Genomic DNA, 15,963 nt, shown 5'->3' with positions numbered 1-15,963 from the left:
CCTATGGCACAGTATCCAGACCTTTCCCCACTCGTTCTTGGACAGGAGCCCTGTGTCTGTATGAGGAGGTGGAATGTGTCTTTGTGGAAAGCTCTCAGAGCAAGCAATAAAATGGAGAGAAAATACGAGGCCCCAAGTGAATGAAATGAAAGTACTCCATCTTAGGAGGGGAAGGAGGCCTACGGGTTCTGTTTATAATTGACCTTGCAGCGCACACAGTATGGTCTCTAAATAACCGTCGAGACAGGCCTCAGCCGGCTACACATCAAACTCACCTCAAAAAAGGCTCATGACTGTGCAGCCTTACAAAGAGAAAGGGGCCGAGTAGTATCCAGGTTGTAAAATATTCAGCAGAGGGCCCAGAGGTAAAGACCGCTCTGGCATTTGATTGTAGCCAGACTCAATTTTGAAAAGTTAGTAGATATTGCTGATGCTGTCAGTGGATTTAATTGCAGCCATTGGCTTTTGCTGGTGGCAAGGTATTGTCATCTCAGGTTGCTGGGAGACGGTTCTCTTGCAGTGCCAAAGACACAACACACACACACACACACACACAGAAAATGAAGAGTGATTAGTGCTGTTCCCTGACTTTGGACAAGGGCAAAGGTTTCATAATCCAAAAACATTACTGTGGAAATGACTGCATTATTAATTAACTAACTCTACTTCATGTTTAGGCTTCTTGATTGAGACCAAATACATTATGATAAATATTTTTATTACTGTTCAATTCTAGCATCTTAATAACTGAAGAAAATAGTCTGCACACTATTTATTACTGCTCACAAAGCTTATTGGTATGAGTGCATTTTAATGGTGATTTAGATGGGCGTTTGTGGTTCAGTGGATTTTGGAGGGGCAGTAGATGAGATGAGATTTTATTCAGTAAATTGAACTGGAAATCTGAAAGTCTTTTAAACAAAAATAGAATCTCAAAATTTGAGGGGGACACGTCCCCTCTCTACTCAGTGGAAAGTACATTCTTGACCATAAAAAGTGATATTAGTTGTAATATTCCTGCAAAGTTGCAGGAATAATTGGTTCATATAGTGTTTGGTATCGTATTTGCTTCCAAAGGCTACAGCTGTGCGTGTGTATGATGTTTTGTGCTCGCGGCGATGCGGTGTGTGTGTTTGTAATGAGTTGGGCACTTGTGAATATGTGCATGGGCACGTTCTTGACTTCATCGCCATTCAGAGAGGCTTAGTGTGATTAGAGAAGTGTGATCCTCTGAAGAGTTAATGATGAGAGAAGCAGTCGCTCCACAGAGGCCAATCATACACCAGCCTCTGACAGCATGCGGGGGCTTATCTTGCTCTATATAATGTGTGTGTGTTTGTGTGTGTGCGTGTGTGTGTGTGTGTGTGTGTTGTGTGGCCGTGTGTTCAGCACATCCGTGTGATGCGTGGGAACATATATGATGGGATTTCTGCTATCATTTCTCACATGATAGTGTTTGTTATCATCTGAACACCATTAGAATATGCAGGATTCCTTTGTCCGGGGGATATGCGGGGGTTTATGGACATACAAAGCAGAATCCATAAGCGTACAGCTTCATTATGCCAGTGTCATACATGGATCTCGCACAGGAGGGGCTCTCGCTTACTTCGGGGCCTGGTTCAGGGCTACATGGCACGCCGAAGGAGGCCAATGGCAGCTTCCCCCTCCCCACACTTCAGGGGACTGACTGACAGGCTTAATGACACTGCCGGGGTTACAGCACGTCTCCAACTCATTTTCGAGCGTGATTGAAGTTCGCAGTGGGAAGCGTTTCATCAGTGTTGGGAAGACAAAAGGGACCTTTTCGGTGTTGTCTCTGTATGTGCATGCCGCGTTTGTGTGTGTGTGTTTGCACGTGCACGCCGGCAGCTCTGAAGATCGCTTTATGGACGTTATCCCGGCTGTGTTGGACTCTCACGCTCTCGGAGATGATGAGTTTTGTATGGGCTCGTCTCCCGTGTGCACTCTGCTCGTTTATTGCACACCGTGCACCCCATACAGTACACTCCGTGGTGCTAAGGCAGACGCTGAACAGAGAAGACTGCACAAATAGGATTCTACGTCTGGGTCAGTGTGTCATTAAACCAGCCGGCCTGTTGTGTAGTACACACAATTTACACGACCTATCACTGTATGCACAGAAACAAAATTTAGAGCGAACATTGTCGGAGGCTTATTGGACGTGTACAGGAGGAGTAATGTAATGTAGGCTCTTGTTTAGTCTCCACTCTACATAACAGTGCGTCCACTGGCTGTGCTGCTCAGCAGGCTCTCGCTCGGCTCTGGTTACCGTCCACCTTAGTTTAGGCCGGAGCCTTTTTCGCTGGTGCAGATGTGGAATGAGTCATGTAATAGTTGTTTGTGTTGGCTCAGCTGTACTACCAACCCCCTACACCCTCCCGCCCCCTTCCTTCTCATTTCCGCCCCCTTTTCCCTGCTCTCTTCTTCTCCGGTCGTCTAAACGAAACCCACTCGCTATTGTTTGGCAGCAGATGGACATGTGTTACGGCTGTGAGGCCTGCATCCTGCCACTTAATGGCGGCACAACAGTGGCCTGTGATTGCTCCCTCACTCCAGTGTGAAGAGGCCAATCGAGCGAGGACAGAAATCCACTCCGGAGCCAGCCTGGTGTTTTTCCTATCATACCCCCCCCCCCCCCCCCCGAATGGTGGAGGTAGAATTCGCCGGGCGCTCGTCCGTCTGCTTCGAGTCAGCTGACACACTTGAGCTCTCGCTCGGCGTGCAAAGTTTCCCCCACCTGGAGCACCCTTGTTTAGCTTCAGCGTGTCCTCAGTGTGGAGAGTTAAGCAGAGCCAAGTGTTCCTCCCACACTGGCAAATCCTCCCTCTTACATTGCGTGACCTCAACACAAGTAAAAGTCAGGCCTTCCAATTCCAGCACAGTCCCTGCAGAGTGTTTGGTAAACATATCCCCCTCTCTGCTCTCTCTCTCTTTCTGGCCCTGCCTCCTTACTCCCCGAACACCCCTTTGTCTCTCCATGTATTATTGTCCATTAGGTTGTGTTGCTCCCTGTTCCTCAGAAGGCTTTTGTTGAAGCAGCAGAGACAGATGTGTGTTTTTGTGGGCACGGGGCGGGTTGCGGGAGCAGAGAGCGGCAAATGTGCGTCTCGGGTGGCTCGGGCTGGGGATGCCAACTTAATTTGTGGCTGAAGGGCAGTAACAAAAGCCAATCACCTTTCCACTCTGGCTTGTATTTCTGCCAGAGGCGAAAGATAGAATCAGGGCCCCTGCTAGCAACTGTTTACCCTCCCTGTCAATCAGGGCCCTGTGGCGGGGGCTCACGGCTGGAGGCGTCACTGGCAGGTGGCCCAGCATCTCCTGGAAAACATGTCTTAAAAGCCACGGTTGTTTCCCGATCGCCCCTTCCTGCCTCAGCCGTGCGACGCCCGGCGCTGCAGCTTGGCACGCCCTTGATCTCTCATCTGCCTTAATCCTTATCGGTCTGTCCGCCTGGTCGTCCATATCACCTGCAAATGAAAGGGAATCAACGCAGCTCCGCTGCACTGTCCTGGGAAATTTTGTACTTATGTACCTTTTTTTTTTTTTTTTACTCTTTATCAGGCTCACCAGTTCTGTTCGCCTGGGGCTAAAGTGAAAGGGCCAGTGGTGCTGAAAGCACCGGGTTAGTCTGGTGCAGCTTGGGGGATGCCACAGTCTACGGAGCAGTGAGGTACAGCGGTGCTTTGGAGGGACAGCCTCTCCTTTTGATCCCAGCGAGGGTTGGTGCCGCGATGCTGTGTTCTGCAGGCTGCCCGGGCCACAGTGGGCACCCTCACCAGGCCTGTAATTACATTTGGGGAATAAAAGCACAGAGGGAGGAAGGGATTTAAACGGTTTGTGTGCAGGGATGGAGGTGTAACGAGGTCCTTTCACTCTCTCAGCTGCGTGTCATTGTTGATTTATTCAGCCGCCACTTGAGAAAATGACGACCAGATTCAGTCTAAGGCATATTTAAATGACAGGTGAGAGATGGGAAGGTTGTTTTTTGTTTTTTTTGGCAAAGGTGTTGACTTTCCTTGTTTTGTACAGCGGAATAAACGGAAGAAAATAATCAAAATTCAAGTTACATCACATCTAGTGTACCTTGATCTTTCAGAGCGACCTTTTGAATTTGGTCTGCACGCATAAATTTAATACTTATATTGTTCCGTCACAAGGGCTCTGACATTTTGTTCCCTTATCCGAGAAGCTGAACACATTTTCTGAAATTTCTTTTTAATGGAGAACATGTCGGCAAACAGTCGCCAATTGACTCATCGATCTGACGCAGAGCCAATATTAGCGTTGCGTTCACCAGTTCCTGAACATCCCTGGGCTGGCAGCATGAAGCGGGCTTGTCAGAGCTTTCCTGTTGACAAAGGCTGAGTGCTGCTGCTGGAAACGGAACAGATCAGAGCTAACTTGTGGACCAGAAACACTGAGCTTAAGAAGGTTTACATGTTTTCCAGACCTGCATAGTGATAAGTTATAGCTCTCTGTATCACTAAATGCAGCACATTCCACATATAGTCACTCGTACCACTGTTGATAAAAAAGATCACTGATATGTGAATCTCTAGCTATCTTGATGGGAATGCGCAAATTCAGTTTCTTTCTTTCCTGTGGAGTTAAAAAAAGGTGTCTCTAAACAGTCAAAGGCTTCATTTATTCAGTTCACCCACCGGAGGATAGCTGTTTCTAATTCATAATTTACGGAGAGACTTGAGTCTTCTGGCCTGTGGCGGTCACCAGTTTATTGTTATAACCAGGAACTAGGGGAGCAACATCACTTGTGTTTCACCACCAACGTACATGCGCAACCTGATACTGAGACGAGCTGGTAGTGAATGGGTCATCGTAAAGATCTGCTGTACTGACACACTCACTCACTGCCCACAGGTCTGAAATAGTTCTTAGACATGAGAGAGAACTGAGATGGTGCATGATACCTACCATAGATTCATCGGAGCTCATCAAGACCGCGAACAAGGGCCCTGCGAGTCACTTCTCTCTTGACTTTTTTCAGCGTTTGCTCTACTTCAGATTCCCTCTAATGTTTTTGTCAACCGCGCCTTTTTTATGTTACAGAAGGAAACGCGCTCAACGACAAAGCAACTGAATTCAAGTCAGGTATCCTTCTATTTCACAGAAATCCGATGGGTCTCCATCCGGTCAGACATGAGTTACTTGCCGTCGGAGAGAGATCAGACGAGAGACGCACCGACGCCTTGTGTCACCTCTCAAGGAGGTCTGTGAGGTGCGGAGAGTCTGGACGTTTGGTTGTCACTCTTCATTTCTTTCATTGTGGCACGTCTGCTCCATGCAGCTGCTCTGGCCAGCTCATATTGATCTGGGTTCTCAGACCTTAACCGGTCTCCTCTCCTCTCCTCCCCTCTTGCCACATTGTGAGCCATCTAATAGGGTTGGACTATGCAGTCCTATATGTCAGGCCTAATTTATCCAGCTGTGTTGGCTGACAGGGATGGTGCCTCCGAAATGCCCTTGAATAACCCTCGAGTCCCGCGCCCTTGGACAGACCGCCTGACTTCCTGCCGAATGCTCTCAGATGCAGGTGGGGGCCCGCAAGCTACGCTATATTTGGCACCGTGTCCTCAGACCCTGCATGAAGCCATAACAACAGCTAATTATCTTTTGATGGATAGACTTTGAAAGTGACGAATCACGTGTGGCATCCTACATTAGGCACAGAGCGGCGGCAAGCGTGGCGACGCAAGTTTCCATACTAGTTTCAGTCCAAGGCAGTTGTCATTTTCTCATCCGTCTAAATAGCAAATGTGCTCGCACCTGTCTGGGTGGTCATGAATGTGTTGGCGTGGTCAGACTCATCGTTGGTGCTATCTTGAGGCAGCGGAAAGCAGTCGTTTGAGGTCAGTGGTGCAGAAACTATCATTCTAAAGGTGCATTATCAAGATTCTTTCTACATAGGCGTGTGCACAATGCGGCCACACTGCTTGTTACACACACAAATGGTCTGCTTGTGTGCAAAAAATGAAACCGTTTCCTCTGCAGAGGTGCGTCTTCTCTTACTACCCGGTAAATCAATCAATTTTAAACGGAACGGGAGATGGCACTCTGAGGTGTCTGTTCTGTTAAACTAACAAGAGTGGACTTGGACACACCTTTAAAGGGGCAGTCAGCGATTTTGGAGATTTTTTTGTGATTTTCCAGCTCGGGCCGCGCCGCAAACTCGCGACCTCCGGTAAGGGAGAGCGGCGTGCAAACCACTGAGGCCAAAAACGTGGAGTTGCTCCGCCAGCCGTTAGCACGTCTCTTAATGTAGCGACGCGTGATGTTTACCAACTGCACTCGCAGTGTTGAGTGGCACGACCCGTTTTTGCCCGAAAAACCCGGATTTCTTTATCTGAACACCGACAGAACCAACAGATAGCGGACCGCGAGGAAATATTAGCTGATTTTTACATAAGGTGTATTTCTTTAGAATAACTTACTGCCCCTTTAATGCACTTGCGCTTTAGACAATGTGCTGGGATCATCAGAATAGAGTGCTGAGTGTGTTGCTTATCCAACTTGCATAAACTTTGGATCTCTATTTTTTTCCGCTGTGCTGGAAAAAAATCTATAAGTAGCATGTTTTGGATTAGTACAGTCGTTTCTGATCACATACAACAGTGTCACTTTAACCCTTATACAGAGTTAAACTGCTGTCTCTCACTCTAGACAGCATCTCTCCCTCTGCTGTGACCCTAGCGTGGGGCCTTGCAAAGTGGCAAACCTCTGCGATTACCTCGAACCCCCCTCCCCCTCCTGGAAGTGACTTTCAAACACCACTGTGATTTCCCCTTCTGTCACCACAAGGACTCTCAAGCATTGATTCCCACCAGCGAGCATCACAGAGCTACGCCCATGGAGATTTGACTTGAGCACAGAAATAAACAGCAGCCCCGCGCAGCCCACAAGGCTTCGCTCTGATTTCGAGTACATTAAGATTCCCCCACAATGCCCCGCTTCCCCCCCGTGTGTCACTTCTTCAATTTCCTCCCCAACCAGACTTTGGAGTCGTGTGTTTATATCAGAAGGCAGGAGGGCTGTTTTTCCATTTGAACAATGCTGACATCCTGTCACAGGGGACAAGCACTGCGACTCGAGGCTGTGGGAGCTGGAGAGGTGGGGGCTCAGTTGCCACGCCGCCCTCCCTCTCTTTTCCTCACTTACCATATGGCCACTTCTGTGAACCCGGGTTTGTCTTGCGTATTTACGGAGAGAGGGGAGCCTGAAATATTAAAACCCCACACCACTTGAAGGGAGCAGTCAACTTTTCCACCGCCACCAATAGAGACTGTCGGATCCAATTTTACCCAGAGCCTCTTGTGTTTCTTCCTCTCGGCGGCCTGTTTGCAGTATAGCCTCAAATGAGCACACAAGCACATTCTGGAGCGTAGATCTCCTTGTGTGAATGTACAAATACACACACACACGCAGAACTCACAAAGCTCTGGGATACATTTGGTGTATTTGTGTGTTGCCTCTGTGTAAGGATGTTTGAGCAAATATATACTGGGTCTCTGGAGTAACCGCAAATAATCCACCATTTGCCTGGCACCACCGCGCGTGAGTTAGTGTGTGACCGTCTGAGCAACAGACAGTCTGACAGACACCGAAGGAGCTGTCACGAGTGCCCTTACCCGTAGCTTGACCTTAAGTGACAATCATCCCTTTGTGAACGTGCCCTGTGAAGGCTAAAGGATTTATCAAGCTACAGGCCCTCTGGCGTCATTTATCTACACGCTGGAGGTCACGCAGGTCACAGAGAATCATAGTGGCTCCAGTGGTATCTCGTCGCTGATGATGCATCAGCTTAGCTCTGATGATTCATTAAGCCAGGTGACGCATGGCATCTGTATTTGTTTTCTCCTGAAACAAAGAGAAAACAGCCTTTTCATGAGTAACCTTTCCAAAATTAGTCATAGTTGAGGACGCAGCCTGTTTTGCATTGATTTGTGATTCTGGAAACACCAGTTATGAGTTTCATGAATATTATTTTCAAAACTTGGAAAGTAAAGAGAAAGGGGCCTGTAATTTTGCTCCGGACGAGTCAAACGTTGAATTCATCTAGGCCTGTGCCTTATCAGCCACCGTGGACCACTGACTCCTTCTGTGTGTGTGTGTGTGTGTGTGTGTGTGTGTGTGTGTGTGTGTGTGTGTGTGTGTGTGTGTGTGTGTACGTGTGTGTACGTGTGTGTACGTGTGTGTGACGTGTGAGCAATCAGGCACAGCTGTACCTGCCCTCGCTTGGCAGAGCACAGCATTTGCCTGCTCAAAAAAACAGAAGGTTCTGATATGGCAGAGAGGCAGTCATTTGGCCAATCTAATGGTGGCTCCCATGGGATTCCCGTCTGTGTGCAAACACCGAGGGAGAAAAGAGCACAGAGTGTACATCCATAAAACCGGCTGAATATTTTGTCATATCCATCCCCACCCCCCGCGCCTCCACGCTGACATCCCCCGCATGCCTCCCCTGTACTACCCCCTTTTTTTCGCTATCATTCACGCATGCATGTTTTTTCTTGAACATGCACGCGCCTCTTAGGTCCCATCATTCAGGCTTCTTTGAGGGGCGTCTCTGACTGGCCCGTTCCGTCTCAGAGTCTATTACAGTTGAGGTGTTTCCTTTTTTGTCAAAACGCATCTCTGCAGGTGAATTCACATCTGAAGACATTCTCGCCCGGGGGACGTCTCCAGCGTTCTCTCCTCTCATCCTTCAAACACAATCTCTCCCGTAGCCTTTTATCTGCACCCCACACCCCCACCACCCCGCTCTCCCCCCGCGCCCAGCTCCCTCAAGTGTGCAGCTCCGTTCGCTGCCAGCGGGCTCCTGTTGCTGCCTTCGCCCAGCTCGTTAAAGAGAACACTGGAGCGCGGTCCTCCTCACCTTCCTACTGCAACGCCTTTTAATTAGACAGCCGTGTGTGTGTGTGTGTGTGTGTGTGTGTGTGTGTGTGTGTGTGTGTGTGTGTGTGTGTGTGTGTGTGTGTGTGTGTGTGTGTGTGTGTGTGTGTGTGTGTGTGTGTGTGTGTGTGTGTGTGTGTGTGTGTGTGTGGGCCTGGGTGTGTGTGTGTGTGTGTGTGTGTGTGGGTCTGGGTGTGTGTGTGGGTCTGGGTGTGCGTGTAGGTTTTGTATGGAGGGCTGGAGTGTTTTTCGGTCACACGAGTCGTCTTTTTGAAGTGATTGATATCCCGGGTGCTTGTGTGTTCCTCTGACGTTCAACTCAGGTAATTTTCCGTAGCAGTGTACACTCATGAAACACTCTTAAGCCGCTGTTGGACCCAGATTTTATTTCATGAATTGAAGTGGGGTTTTTTTTGTGGCGCTGAAGCGGTTGATTAGTGGATTAGTGGATTAGTCAATAGGCAGAAATCCATGTGGTTAACCTATCAAGTATTTGATTAACTGCTTTAGTCATTTATATGCAAAACATTAGCATGTTCTAGTTTCTTAAAAACATGTTTCATACCACGGCAAATTTAATTATTATTGACAGTTCGCAAAAACCATGTTCATGTCACCTCGGGCATTTTTTGTCTCATTCAAATTCCTTATTCTTCCTGTGAACTTTAGCTTGAATATTTGTGTTTGTAATCATGAGGATTAAGGCATTGCGCTACATATAAATGTAACATTATACATGTCTTTATACTGGTGAATTCTATTTTGTGCGCGTGTGTGCATTCGTGCAATAGGATCAAGCCGGTTCTTCATCCCCTCTTGTCAAGACAGAGTGACACCTCTCCTCTCCCGCATAATCCCATTAACAGCACTTTGCTGAAGTAGTGTGTTCGCTGCGGGACATGTAGTTTGGACATAGGGCAAACTGTGGGCTCTTTAACACCTTACACGGTCCAAGCCAACCTTGTTCTCTCGCTCTCTCTCTCTCCAATCGTCCCATCTCATAGCAAATTATGTCGACTGATCTTGCTTTGTCTGTAGTGGTCAGAGAATGTGTCTACTAATGTGTCTTGTGGAGATTACTTCTTACTCACATTGGGTTTCTCCAAAGCTGCTTTCCGACATGCACTGAAATGAGGGGCTGTATGTGAGAGCGCAGATGTCCGCGAATGTTGCTCCGGACATTTCCCTGAACTTTTTCCTGCCAGACCCCTGGTAAAATTCCAAAAAGTTGTCCAGGCACAGCAGGAGAATCTCCTGGAAATGAGTGTTGATGACTGGGAACAAGAACACTGTTTATTGCAGTGGGGTTATCATCAGTCGCTCGACCCTAACGCCACCGAACGTTCAAGAAATGTTCCCGCCTCTGTGAACACGTGTGTCTCGGACAATCTCCCGCTGCGTTTGTCACATGCGAAACTCCAGAAAATGTCCGCAAAAAATTGGGCCGAGTTTGTGTTAGTTCAAATACAGGAGAGAAGTCTCTGCGTCTATGTTTTTATAGTCTCTGTCCACACAGAAGGGGCTTCCATACAAGACAGCCATGTTTATTAATAGTGAGAGCTTTCCTCTACAAGGCCCCCGGTAGGCCATAATTCAACTGTCTACATCTCCATGACGACCAGGTTTGTCCCACTTTGCGACGATAGCCTTGGTTGAGCGGAGTACATCGGAGTTCGTAGGTCCAATGTGAAATGGGGGGGATTTTTCAAAGGGATATTCACAGGGCTGCGAGGCGAGGCAGAAACCGCACCGCTCACCGCAGCAGTGAAGTGGTGGGCAGCACGTTGCTGTTTTAGGGCAAGAAATAAAACACACACCAGGGGCTCAGCGTCACAAAAAACCTGCACACCGCCGAGGCCAGCCATCAAGGGCAGCTCTGCTGCATGACATAAGGGGCTAATTATGCTAAGTACAATGCATTACCTCTAGCATGTGCTATGAAAGCGGCCAACCGTCTCATGTGCTGCAGAATATAAACATACTTAGTGGAGGAGGCTGATAGAGGAGAATCACCAAGACACCCTGAACCACTGTCCTTGTCAGAGGAAAAGAAATGGAATAATGTTGTTGGAGCCTGGCGTTTCTGATTAACATGTCATCTCAGCCCTCCCCTGCCGTCTCCCTTCTCCTCTTTCCTCCCTTGCTCCTCGGCCAAACTAGTTCACCTTTCATTAGGAGACCCTTCGGTGCAAAATGTGTTTGCTGATAAGAGCCAGCAGTTTATCAACAGTTTATAAAGGAACGGCGTTAGGATTAATCAAATCAGCGCTCATCCGGAGAAGTGCTGGACTCTGTAAACACAATCAGATCAGACTCTGCAGACGGATTGAGAGAAGTGTGTGTGTGTGTGTGTGTGTGTGTGTGTGTGTGTGTGTGTGTGTGTGTGTGTGTGTGTGTGTGTATTGGGGGAGAGAACAGGGAGGGAGGGAGGGAAGATAAGTGCAAAAAAAAAATGGGATCAAATTAGAATGGAGTGAATTTGGCAGAAATTATATATGCAATTATTACTCTCGCAGACAGATTGTTATTTTTGCAATTCTGCCGGGGAGTCAAAATGAGCAGTGGTGGGAGAGGGCTGCAGTCAGAAGTAAGAGAAGTGTGGTCCCAGTGACTGTCCCCGAGCCAAACACAGTGCATCCTCTGTGAGCTGGCGAGGCTGGCTCCTCATTATCCGACTATCTTGGCTTCCATCTGAGAAGAAAATGCAGCGTTGCAGTCTCACTTTGGAGGGACACTGATCACAAGCACAACTCATCTCAACAACCCCCTCGCTTTCTCCCCCCGTGCCTCTCGCTGCACCGTGTTGACGACAGACGGGGACGAGGAATCCTCTCTGTTTTCTGCACACTCACAAAAAAAAAAGTGGAAGTTTGAGTCGGCAAGATGGAGCAAAGCTTCAAAAGGCACATGTAATTGAGCAGCCCCAGATAGGCTATCTGGGAACATGAAACAGCAACAGTTGTGACGGAGGGTAATTGCCTCCCTGGGCCCATATAATGCCTTGTCGAGTCTTTAAACTTGAGCAAATTGCTGGAAGTCCTTATGTCAGCAGGTAATTGGTTCCAGGCATCAGCAGCTATGTGAAATGAAGGAAAGATAGGTAGGTGTGGTTTACATGTGCATCTAGAAAAGTAATGTATGGAAGATTCAAAGACAGGTGTCCGTGTAAGTCTATGGGAGCATTCTGTCGTATGGATTTTTTTCGCTTTGCTTTTCATTCATTCACGCGGCCTGAGCAAAACAATCTTTTCGGTTGGCACATATTTCTTCAAATTTCGCCTCAATGTATTTGTGGAATAATATCAATTTTAATGTCAACACAGTGGGCCTCATGCCTCTTCTACAACTGAATGCTGAATGTCGCCCCCGTGACGAGCCAGCTCAACACTACTGGGGTGTTCTTGAGCGCCTACAAAAAGAGTGTAAAAAAAAAAAAGTTTGTAAACGCTGCTCGCCCCGTTTTAATTTGAAAACTCCGGAGCTGCGTTGCAGTATGGCTGGGCTAAAACAGAGACGTTTGGAAGTGACGACGCAGTCACCCGCACTTGCCTCCTGATTGATTCTTATCATTCACGACTCGACTACCAGCGGTGAAGGCAAAACGTTGAAAACCTTTACTGTTAGTAACAGTTTCACCGGCAAAATAAATGAACACCCCTCGTCTTACTTTTCACCATTGTCGTTTCTCCTTCCTAGTATTTTTTGCAACTTATTAACCAACTACAGAGTTGACAGTCTGCTTCCTGTTCTCACCAGTAATGCACATGCTCAGTGTACGTGCAAGGTCACGTGATTGATGTTCTCAGGTGTGTTATTATGGACAGGGATGTTATGACTGATACGGAGTTAAAACGCTTGTCTGGATGGTGATGGTTTTATTTTTGAAGCGCTGTTTTAAAAAGGAAAGCAGAGTAGTGTGGATGAGGCCTGAGGCTGCAAGCCAAGACGAGACCGACAGCACTGTGGCCTTTACTGTCAGGGTGTCTGTCCTCTCTTCTGGCCCGCATCCAGCACCCTTCCTGGCTGGAGGATGCAAAGTGGGACCTCAGGAAGGAGAGTTGGCCCGTGATTTATCGAACATCTGTTCGCAAAAAAAACAGCGGCCCGCAATTCTCAGCTGTTTGCCCCCTGTATAAACAGTTAATAAGTCTGCAGTGATTTTTGTCACATAGGAGGTCATGGCTTCATTTTGTTATTTATTTAAACCTCTCTGTATCCTTTTGCAGTTGTAGCCATTGCTATCTGTAGTTGTATTTTCAATGGTGGACACTGCTTGAGAAAAGCAAATGAGAACACACAGCATATTGTTTTGTGTTTTTAGCTTGAGGGGTCTTGCAAGCAGTCAGCGAGTCAGACACACACACACATACACACACACACACACACATCTCTAGTGTGAAGCTAAAAGCCATCTCCTCTCCCTCCTGATTAGCATTGTCTTTGTTCCGTTGGTGGTAGCACGCCATGAAGCGTGATTGCAGTGGGCAAACTGATGGCTTTAAAGCAGGCCTGCTGCTGTGTTGATCTGCCTCAGACTTTACCCCCCCCCCTGGCCTCGCTAAGACAGAATCAAATCAGTTTTTGTTTGTTGTTTGGTCTCTGAGCTGTAAGCCTCCTAAGAGGTTTGGGAATTTAGATTTTTCTCTTTTTTTATATATCTCACTTACAAAGATACAGTACTTCTGGTTAAAGGGATGTTTAAGTGTGGGTGGAGAATCTGTGATGCAACGGCATCGAAATACCCAGTGTTGGTGTAATGTGGATATAATTAATGGGTCTGTTTGAGATTTTTTTTTTCTTCTCATTTTTTTGACTTGCAGTTTAGTTTTCTTATTTGCTGACTACTGTATCTTTCTCTCTGTTTCTTTATGTGTAGGCTGCCTCAATGGCACTGAGCAGCTTGGGCCATGTATATACAGCCATAGGAGACTATCCAAATGCCCTAGCCAGCCACAAGCAGTGCGTCCTGCTGGCCAAGCAGTCCAAGGATCAGCTGTCGGAGGCTCGCGAGCTGGGAAACATGGGGGCCGTCTACATCGCCATGGGAGACTTTGACAATGCTGTCCAGTGTCACGAACAGCACCTGGGCATTGCCAAGGCCCTGGAAAATAAACGAGAGGAAGCTCGGGCCTACAGTAACCTGGGCAGTGCCTACCACTACCACCGGAACTTTGACAAGGCCATGTCGTACCACACACACGTTCTGGAGCTTGCCCAAGAGTTGGAGGAAAAGTCCATTGAGATGAGAGCCTACGCGGGACTGGGCCATGCTGCCCGCTGTATGCAGGACTTGGAGAGAGCCAAGCAGTACCATGAACAGCAGCTGTCTATAGCTGAGGGCTTGAAGGACCGGGCCGCAGAGGGGAGGGCCTCGTCCAATCTGGGTATGTATGACATATACTGAAAGACTAAGATGGCTAAGCTATTATGGGATAATAACATTGACAACAAAGTCTTCTATATGTGGCTGGTAGATTAGCAGTGGCTGTATGTGACGACAAGAATGTTTCTCCAGCCCTTTTCCTGCCAGCCCCCTAGTAAACTCTCCAGAAAATGTCAGAGTGAGCCCACATGAGAATAGAGCAGGAGAATCTCGGAAAAAATTCACAGCGAGCGGGCGTATTGATGACTGTAAACAAAAACTCTGCTTTTCGATCTGAAATGATCGACATGTCTACCCACAGGCCACAAGATGTTCTGGAAATGTTGCTGCTGTTGTGAACGCGTCTGACCCGGACAATCTCTTCTTGCATTCTTCATAAATGGCAAACTCTAACCCAATTTTCCGTAGTTCATGTCTGAAAACAACTTATGATAATATTTTAACATACAGTATGGTGAATGATAATGTATAAGTTTCATGCTTTTAGATTTGAGGAAATGGTAGCAAATTGTGTTATATATTGTATTTTTTTTAATTTAAATAGATCATAAATCTGTACGTTGCTTCAGTTACCATTGAAATCCAAGAATTCCAGTTTGAGTAAGACATCCATACATCTCTTCAGACACTGCAGAGTGGTTCTTCACGACAAGAGACAGGGTTTTACTACTCTGGAGTTATTTTGGCAAACAATCATTTTATCATCTGTCCCAAAAAATAATGAGGTAAACTGTAGAAGTATGCTCTCCCTGATGCTAAGTTATCTACCAGGAATGTACACTCGCACAGTCCCTGTCCATTTTCCATTATTGGTCTGGACGTGGCCTTAATATGCGAGTTCAGTCAATACTGTCTATGTTTCAGTGTGAGCATTGACCACTGGAGTGAATCTAACAGGGACACATTGTTGACTTTGGTAGCTGTGTTCTTAGCAAAAGTTAGCGAGTGGAACTTTGGTGTCATCTCACTGCTTGTACAGTATGTAGTGGATGTACGTCTTCCTTTTGAGATTCCTCTTTCACCGTTGAGGTCAATGTCAAGGTTATATGTGGTGTCGAGCAGCTCATATGATGAATGCATGTCGAGATAAGGAAGCACCTGGTAGTTAGATAGTATGAAATCTTGCAGACTGGAAGTGCGTAAAATGAATGATTGATTCAAAATCGGATTTTGAGTGTTGTTTTTGGCTACATTAGACAAAGTTTTCATTGAGGTCTATGGTCAGACCATAGTAAGAGTGTTTTGTTTCTTTTAGGCAGGGGCCAGCAGTATATTTACTGCATCATGGCAATTTTATGTAAAGTTGCTTTTACATACAACAGTTAGCGGTTGCATTGTGTTCTACATTGAACAGTATCCAGAATATTATGTAAGCAGAAGGCGGTGGAGAGCAGAGCTTCTGCGTGGGACGCAGCGAGGAAGAGGGTGCATGTTAGAGCCAACAGTCTTTCATGAGCCCAGGAAGCTATGTGTGATGATCGAATGTAAGCATACAACACACACTTTCAACACCTCATAAAAATGTAAACTTTTTCGTGGGAAATAGCTCCACATTAATCTGCCCTGCTCTCACTTTCACACTGGGTTGGACTTAATCACATCTTCAATGAAAAATGTTGAGAAGATAAATGAAAACGGTTTGGGGGGGA

The 15,963-nt window shown here is 47.0% G+C and overlaps 1 protein-coding gene across 3 annotated transcripts in view; it reads left to right on the top strand.

Moving 5' to 3' along the window:
• The window catches only part of LOC118314092 (tetratricopeptide repeat protein 28-like), a 164,502-nt gene that overhangs the window by 114,330 nt on the left and 34,209 nt on the right, over window positions 1–15,963 (top strand). For all 3 annotated transcript variants that reach the window (XM_035640234.2, XM_047329206.1, XM_047329207.1), the window contains one exon: window positions 13,808–14,315. In XM_035640234.2, the coding sequence (XP_035496127.2) occupies window positions 13,808–14,315 (508 nt within the window). The remainder of the gene's footprint in view (window positions 1–13,807; window positions 14,316–15,963) is intronic.

Source organism: Scophthalmus maximus, chromosome 19 (genome assembly GCF_022379125.1).
Source record: "Scophthalmus maximus strain ysfricsl-2021 chromosome 19, ASM2237912v1, whole genome shotgun sequence".
Taxonomy (NCBI): domain Eukaryota; kingdom Metazoa; phylum Chordata; class Actinopteri; order Pleuronectiformes; family Scophthalmidae; genus Scophthalmus; species Scophthalmus maximus.
This window is presented reverse-complemented; position numbering and strand designations above follow the sequence as displayed.